The sequence below is a fragment of the Olea europaea genome, chromosome 4 (assembly GCF_002742605.1).
Source record: "Olea europaea var. sylvestris chromosome 4, O_europaea_v1, whole genome shotgun sequence".
Taxonomy (NCBI): Eukaryota; Viridiplantae; Streptophyta; class Magnoliopsida; order Lamiales; family Oleaceae; genus Olea; species Olea europaea.
This window is the reverse complement of record NC_036240.1, coordinates 9469144-9476976: the sequence shown is the minus strand read 5'-3', so window position 1 is coordinate 9476976 and position 7833 is coordinate 9469144. Positions and strand designations below refer to the sequence as shown.

The 7833-nt window shown below is 36.8% G+C and overlaps 2 protein-coding genes across 2 annotated transcripts in view; one reads left to right on the top strand and one right to left on the bottom strand.

The window, feature by feature from the left end:
• LOC111393008 (ankyrin repeat protein SKIP35-like) overlaps positions 1–1819 on the bottom strand; it is a 28333-nt gene extending 26514 nt beyond the window's left edge. The window contains exons 1-2 of the mRNA XM_023018409.1: positions 1765–1819; positions 1563–1645 (exon numbers count right to left, since the gene is read on the bottom strand). Coding sequence (XP_022874177.1) covers positions 1563–1645; positions 1765–1819 — 138 coding nt within the window. The remainder of the gene's footprint in view (positions 1–1562; positions 1646–1764) is intronic.
• A 4443-nt stretch (positions 1820–6262) lies between these two features.
• The window catches only part of LOC111393007 (guanosine nucleotide diphosphate dissociation inhibitor 2-like), a 6554-nt gene continuing 4983 nt past the window's right edge, over positions 6263–7833 (top strand). The window contains exon 1 of the mRNA XM_023018408.1: positions 6263–6630. Within this exon, the coding sequence (XP_022874176.1) occupies positions 6470–6630 (161 nt within the window). The 5' untranslated portion in view covers positions 6263–6469. The remainder of the gene's footprint in view (positions 6631–7833) is intronic.

The window sequence follows — 7833 nt, the reverse complement described above, 5'->3', positions numbered from 1 at the left end:
CGGTCGATCGCCGAGTAAGAGGGTGTACTGGTCTTGATTGCCATCCTGATCGCACTGCTGCAAAGGCAAGCAGAGAGGCCGAGAAGCACTCTCAGCAAGCAGAAAGGAAGAAGAAGCACCCTCACATCGCCTTCCTAAATGCATCGCTGCAATGACGGGCAAGGAGACTGAGAAGCATTCTCAGCAAGCAAGGTGGCTTGCAGGCGTCTTCAAAAATTCTCTTCCATCATCGAACTCCGTGTAAGGAGTATGGAGACGATGGAAAGAACTTTGCTAGCCAAAGAATATTTTCTATATCTCCCATACTAAATGTGACATCAAGAAAGATGGCAAATTGGGCGAATCAAATGATCCATTTCCATGGAAAACGAAGGTTTTGGGTCGATTGTCAAAATACCAAACAATGGCAGCAAATTGGTTTTGAAGAAGAAAATGGAAGTGAAAATGACAAGTGTGGAATATAAGTGCATTTATAGAGGCGTGAAGGTGAAGAGACAGAATATGAACAACCACATTCATGCCTAGTAACTAGAATCAAATGGCCCGAAATCTTGGGGAAAGAGACAGAAATACCAAGAGAAAATGTGCGTGAATCTTAGCATAGAGCAGTTAAATGTTTGGGGGGTTGACGATTAAAGACAACGTCAATAAATACACAAGAAGACAAGTTAATCGTTCATTAATGATAATGGTTGCTGGTATGTTCAAAATTCAGTACGAGGTTAACAAGGGGAAAATTAATATGAAATTACAAAAAAAAAAAGTTAAGACATTAGATGTCTTAATTACAAATCGCCCCAGACTGAACGAATCATTTCCCTAAGTCTCCCCCAATTCTCGCTCTGCTGAAAAGAAGTGACATTCAATTCAGCCACAAAATTATCATCAACCTCCAGCTTCTTGTACTGCTCGACCAAAGACTTGGTTCGCTCAATTCCTTGGGAGGCATTGCATTTTTTGGCAGCCAATCTCGCCTTGCAGTCGTCCATCTTTGCTTGAAGCTCCTTCATTTGTGCAGCCAAACTGGTCATCAAAGAATCTTCAATCATGACTTCAAAAGAAATTTCTTTCAATTCGTCCTCAATTTTGTTGATCTCCAGAAGCAAAGATTCTCTTTCAGATACAATGCGAAGATATTGAGTACTTTTGGTTTTCAGTTCAACATTTTTGGCCAGCAAGGAAAGAACCTCGGAATTGACAACTTTCAACGTCGCTTTAAAATCAGCAAAAAGATTGAGCGACGGAAGTGTCAGTGCTTGCTCCAACTTCGCACTCAAATGCTCAAGCTTATTCTTATATTTGGCAGCACTAGCCTGACCGATGTCCATATCCATAAAGGACACATACTCAAATATCGACTGCTTGAGGAACTTCATATCTTCCTCTGAAGAAGCAGAATGACGACTGGTTGAAGCAGGGCGAGACGTCTTGACTTACCCCAGGAAGTGAACAAGTCTTGGATGGAACGCACAATTTTATCAGCATCCTACAAAGAAAGTTGTCAACATTGAAGGTTTTCACTACAATGAACAAAGTGGAAGTAAAAGTGAAGCAGAGATTACCTCATCAGCAATCTTGAGAGGTGGCATATTCCCAGCCAAATCTACCACTTGTGGTTCCACCACTTGCGAGGACTTCCCCTTATCTGAGCGAGAAGACTTTGCCACAACGGGCAAACCCATGAGAGTATCTGCAGAACTCAAAAATCAACAAATCAAAAACCAATAGCACAAGCAAAGGTAAAACATCAAAAAAATGTATTACCTTTTGGTTCGACGTTTGGGGGGCTAACGCCCTGGAAAGAAGGTGACTCATCCATTGGTTGTAATGAGGATTTCAGGACTGAAGGTTTCTCTTTAAGTGTAGTCCCTTCATCAGTTGGTTTGGATGAAGCAGCCTCAGTAGAGGATGATGAAGTAGGAGCTCCCAACACCAAAGCCTTCAAAGGAGAGGCTGAGCTTTTCTGAGAAATCCGAATAAACCATCAGCACATAAAAAAGTTTCAAATATAGAAAGGTATGCTTGTGAGTAAACTAATTTAATTACCTTGCTCCTGACAATGAGAGGAGTGTCATCATCATTATCATCATCATCCTCCAAAATGGGAGATGCTGAGGCTGACCGTTTGCGTTTTAGGGCACTCTTAGCTGCAGTAGGCTTGGCAGGAAGAGAAGTAGATGGACGAACAGACTATTTAGCAAGAGCAGAAGAGGAGGGACTCCTAATGGACACAGGGGTGATCAAAACAGGAGAAGTGAAAAAAATGTCCGGCCGATCCAGTGAATGGAAAGCGCGATTGGCATCGGTTGCAAACAATCTGCGCTGCACTGATGGCCAGAGTTATTCAAAAAGGGGATGCATGGCATGGCAAGAATTGAAGGGGGCTAATGAAAAGTTACTCGTCAAAAGAATATTGCGAGCATCTATAGCTTCTGCCTCTGCCTTATTAATGGTGTGGAAGCGATCTATCAAATTTCTAGAATAACAAGGGGGAACATGTCAAGTTTGGCCAAAATCAAGTTGACGAGCAAAAAATTGGAGAGCATATATTTCAACCCCAGCTTTAGCATTGGTTCCAATCAAAATATCACGGAACAACTTCCTCCCGGTCAAAAACTGAACCCAAACGAGTAGAGAGGTGCTCGCGCTGTCCAGAGTGGATGGGGGTTGCACATAATCTGGAGTTAAAAAGGGAGGAAAATGAAAGAAAGAAGGAATTGAATTCAAAGTATAAAAGAATGAAAAAATGTCCCTTCTGGACATATTTACAGGGCTCAGTGGGCCAATAGCTAGCCCATAGCAACTAGCGGAAGGAAGGGAAAAGGATAGAGCACCAAGTGAGGGAAAATAGGCTCTCAACCACATTTGAGTGAACCAAAGAGGCCCACTGCCAGCGGGAGATGCACCATTCTTTAATTGGAATTGGAGAGAAGCCATGCCTCTATAGAGGACAGCCAAAAAGAAAGAACACAAATTCAGGGGCCTGCCACGCGCCAATTCGTGCGCTATAGGTAAATAACTCATAGAAGGCTTCATGCTTGACACACACAGAACATATTTACAAAGCCAAATCTGAATATAAGGCCACACGCTCAGTATGGAAAGGCTCAACGCTCGAGTGATTATAACAGCTTTGCAGGCTTGAATAGGACTTGGTGAGTTTTCTGTCAAATTTTGGGACGACACCAGAAATCAAAATACCAGGGAAAATGGTATCGCCCAAAGGTGGAAAATTTACTAAGGTCCCAATATCCCTTAAAGTAATGGACATGGGACCAAGAGGGAAAACAAAAGTATTATACTCAGAGGACCAAAAACTTAATGCAATAGGGAAAAGCGCTGAATAAAAAATAGGGGGTTGAAGAGAGATTTCTAACAAATCAGAAATCCCAGCACCATAAAAAATTGCCTTGGTAGGACCATGGTCTACAAGGTGAGCATGCCATCTACGGAAAACGACATCAGATTTAGGCCAAGTGCGAATACCTCTTTTGCGAAGCGGCCTCAGCGGCAAAGAGTTTAGAAACGGAGGGCCTTGAGTACAAGGGAACAGCTGGCCCACCACCACTTGTTCGACGGCCTCGGCGTTGTTGAATGAAGGACCTAGCTAGAACTCATTGAGTTCGACATTGGTTGGTGCGATATGGCTGAGTGAGGATCTTCTGGAAGTTTTCAAAACTGAAAGAGTCGCTAGATTGGGATTGTGAAGCAGCCATTAGGAACGAAATAAAGTTTTGTTGAGGTTTGCTTGATAAACGTAGCAGAGAAGCAAGAAGATAAACAATAATATTGCAAGAGAGAAGCGCAGAACAATTAGGCGTGATTTAGTAGTGCGATAAAATGGTGTGTATTTGTGGGTTATAAGAGTTTGCAACGTCGCACCTTTTCAGGCTATGCAAGAAAATAATGATTGAAATTCTTGGGAATTTCAAATGTTGTTGGGAAACACAAAGTGAATATGGCAAAAATTAATAATTGGTATTAATTCTGCCATATTGGGGGTAATTGTTGACACGCTAAAAGTGCAGCCCAATTCGAATAACCCAAAGAATGAAACCCAACTGGGCAATTCAGGAGAAAGCCCAAATAGGGTTATTAATGAATGCAGTGAAAGCCCATGAACGCGGTAACACCGTCGCCCAAACTTACAAAGCGCCCAAGATCTGAGCGAATGAAGTGCCTTGCAGTCGCCCAGAGTTATAACCCCGTTCTCGCCCAAACTTTCGAATTGCCCAGGATCTTAGCAAACATAAGGTGTTATGGTTATCCAAAGTACAGTTATCTAAGCAGTTATTGGGTAATCTTATCACGTTCTACGATTCAAGAAGTTCAATTGAAGTTGGTTGAACGACAAAGAGTAGTGACAGCATTTAAAGGCGGCAGTTTCACGATAAGTTGGCCACCATGAAGAAAGTGGGCAGTTATAAAACAATGTAGTAGTTTCTAAGCGGTTGATCACAAAGAGAGCATTAAGAGAATATAAAATGGAGAAAATACATAGAGCAAAAGAGACTAAATCAAATACTCTCAAACAGAGAATATGTAATTTCAATTTCTTAGTTTAAATTTAAACATTTCTTTTAGTACTCGTGTGCTTGCGCCCCTTGGAGTTATTCTGTTTAAGTTCCAATTGCAAAGTCATTGTCAATAAAACACCCATTTTTTGGGATTTTGTCTCAAGAGATTTGTTCCTTACACAATCGTCTGATCTCTTTTTTAATTATTAGTGACTACCCGCGCGAAACATCTCCAACGAGCTTTATCTCGTAAAGTCGAAGGCGTTCAAGACAAATTCAAATTGTTGGGAAGATGATATGATTGATTGAACCTAGCTAAATCCAGGTCAAGGTCTAAAAGACCCGTGAGGGTATATTCTTTTCTTAATGAGAACTCCCTCCCAATTCCCATTTGTTCCCCTTCATACACAAATCATATTCCTTTCTCCAACGTATAGAATTCTTTTCCAGTTTTCCTTTCCCATCATTAGAGGGTAAATTTCACTCAACTTAGCAAATTTTTAATCATGCCACTAAACTCTAAAAAGGCAATTAAATAACTGAAATTTAGTTCTAGATTTAAATTTCACAGCACTGTCACCTTGCAAATTCATGAAAATTGCTTAATTGATAACCATATTGCAATAAATCTTTCACTTAATATTTCTCTAACATGCGAATTTTCATTGTTTACGCAATAAAAATATTAAAATTAAAATATGCATTTTTATCATTTTAATCAATAATCATCACCAAACTTTCATTTCACTCATTAGGTTTCTTGTAGCGATTATGTGAACTTCAAATACGATGACTATCGAGTAACATTAAGCAAAGTTTTATTAGGTTGGAGGACAATAAATGATAGAATGTGTTAAGAGTGGTAAAATTTGAAACCCCATTGAAATTTAATATTCGATAGATTCCAACCTATTATATTTTAATTTTCAATATTATAAATCACTTGAGGAGTGAGCTAGAGGTGTAGGTGGCTTGATTTGACTCATTTTTGATAGATTTTCAAACTATATTGTTTCAAAAGATTTGAGAAAAATTCAAACAAAAATCAAATCATTTAAAATGATTTGAGATCTTCTCAAACTTAAATCTAATGGTTAAGTTTTAAATCGTGATTTGTTTGTATAATTTTTTTTGTTCACTTTATTGTCACATTTAAATACAAAAAAATATTTTCATACTTTTTTTTTTTTGGAAAAAAAAAAACTATATTTCTAAAACCATACATTTAAATACCATCAAAATCAAAGAAATTTTTGTGTAAAGTTTTTAATAATTTTATATATGATTTTGAAGGTTAAAGTTGTAATTTAGCCCCTGTTTGACGCCTATTAATTTTCATTCTATCATATTTCATTTTTCTTTCTCCTATTTTTAATCACACAATTTTCTATAAAATAATATTACACATAAATCAAAATTTTTTCATAACTTATTTTTTAAAAAAATATTATTTTATTCATTTTCATTTTCACAAAATGGGGCCAAACGGGATGTTAACAATCTAATTTAGCCCCCGTTTGGCCCCCATTTTTGGTAATGAAAATGGGGGGAATAGTGTTTTGTTGAAAAAATGAGTGGTTGGAAAAGAAGGAAATTTTTTTTATTTATATATAATATTATTTTATGGAAGATTGTGTGGTTGAAAATAGGAAAGAGAAAAATAGAATGTAATGAAACTTAATTTTAATATGATCAAACAGGGGCTTATTGTAAATTTACTTTTTTATTTCCAGTTTGACTGTTAGTCTTACTCGCGATAAAGCTTCTCTTTTACATTGCCCTTTCCCCTGCGCAAATCTCATATATAAATCTATATTCATTAGCATTGCACCCGCATTTCTTACTTTGTGATTCTGGAAACCCTAGTTATTTTTCTGCTCTCTTTCTTTTTCTAACCTAGATCGAAATCAGTCGATTTTAGCTGCAGAATCTGTGATCAGTGAAAGGGATAAATGGATGAAGAGTACGATGTGATAGTGCTCGGGACCGGTCTCAAGGAGTGTATTCTCAGCGGTCTCCTCTCTGTTGATGGTCTTAAGGTTAATTTCTTTATTTTTGTTTTTGTTTTCGTTTTTTTTTTGTTTTTTGAGAAATCAAATGTTCGGAGATCATTTTGATGATTGTAATTATGCTTTATTTGTTTATTTATTTATGCTCGGATTATTGGGTAACATGGAGAAAATTATTCGATATGTCTGATTTAGATTTCGTTATTTCGAGATCGGACTTGTATTGATGTCAGCTGGATTTTTGATCTGTTTGGTCTTGAGTGCTTGCAGTTAATTAATTTAAAGATTTGCTGAAAGGATATTGTAATTGGATTTTGCTACTTGGACATAACCTGTTACCGAAAATGACATGGAGGGAAAAGATTGGATGAAAAAGTTGATTGTGTTTTAAACCGACAAATGTTAGAGCGTTATGTGGCATTATATAAACCTTATGTATGTCTTGATGTATATGTAGCAAAATCCATTGTAATTCTACGTTCTAAAGTTGATATGAATCAATTAGGTCCCACCCGACAACTATTCATTGTCATTTATTAGTGATTCGTATTTTACATTAATTGGAATGATTTTATCGATGATGATATAATCAAGTAATATTCAAGGAAATAGGTATAATTTTCTTTGGGTATTTTCAATCCACCAGGTTGAGTTCAATATCCTGGCGATTAGTTAGAATATGGTAATGATCACTTCAAGTTGAGATAAAATTTATGATTAATGATATGGGACAGGATCTGTTGTGACTTATACTAAATTGCATGTGTAATATAAATTAAGTGCACATCTTTTGTTATTTGACATGGATGTTATTTGCCTTTGAAATGTGACCATTCGATTAAGAATTTTAGTATGTACGTGCATGTTAAGTAATGGATTTTTCATGTATATATATATATATATATATACACTCATTTAGCTGTATAATATTTTGTAAACACTTGGAAATAGACACTCTGAGCTTGGCTTTATTTTTAATTGCCTTGGCTTCTTGTAAACCTAAGAATGCTCAGTAAAGTAAGAGAAGATGTAAATGAGTTTTGATATAAATTTTGTGAAGTCCATTTGGGATATAATCCTTGTGTTTTGATTTGATATATTTTTGTTTATCTTTTACTTCTTTTTTGATTCTGGATCTCATTATTTCAAGTTTTCTACGGTGCTTAGACCAAATTTGAGCCTTGTAAGTTACATAAGGTGATGTTATAGGAATGAGGTTGTAGAATAGCTGAGGTGATATTTCCATATGCTACACTTTGCCCGTATTGACCTATGTTTTTTTTTTTTTTTTTTTTTTTTTTTTCTAT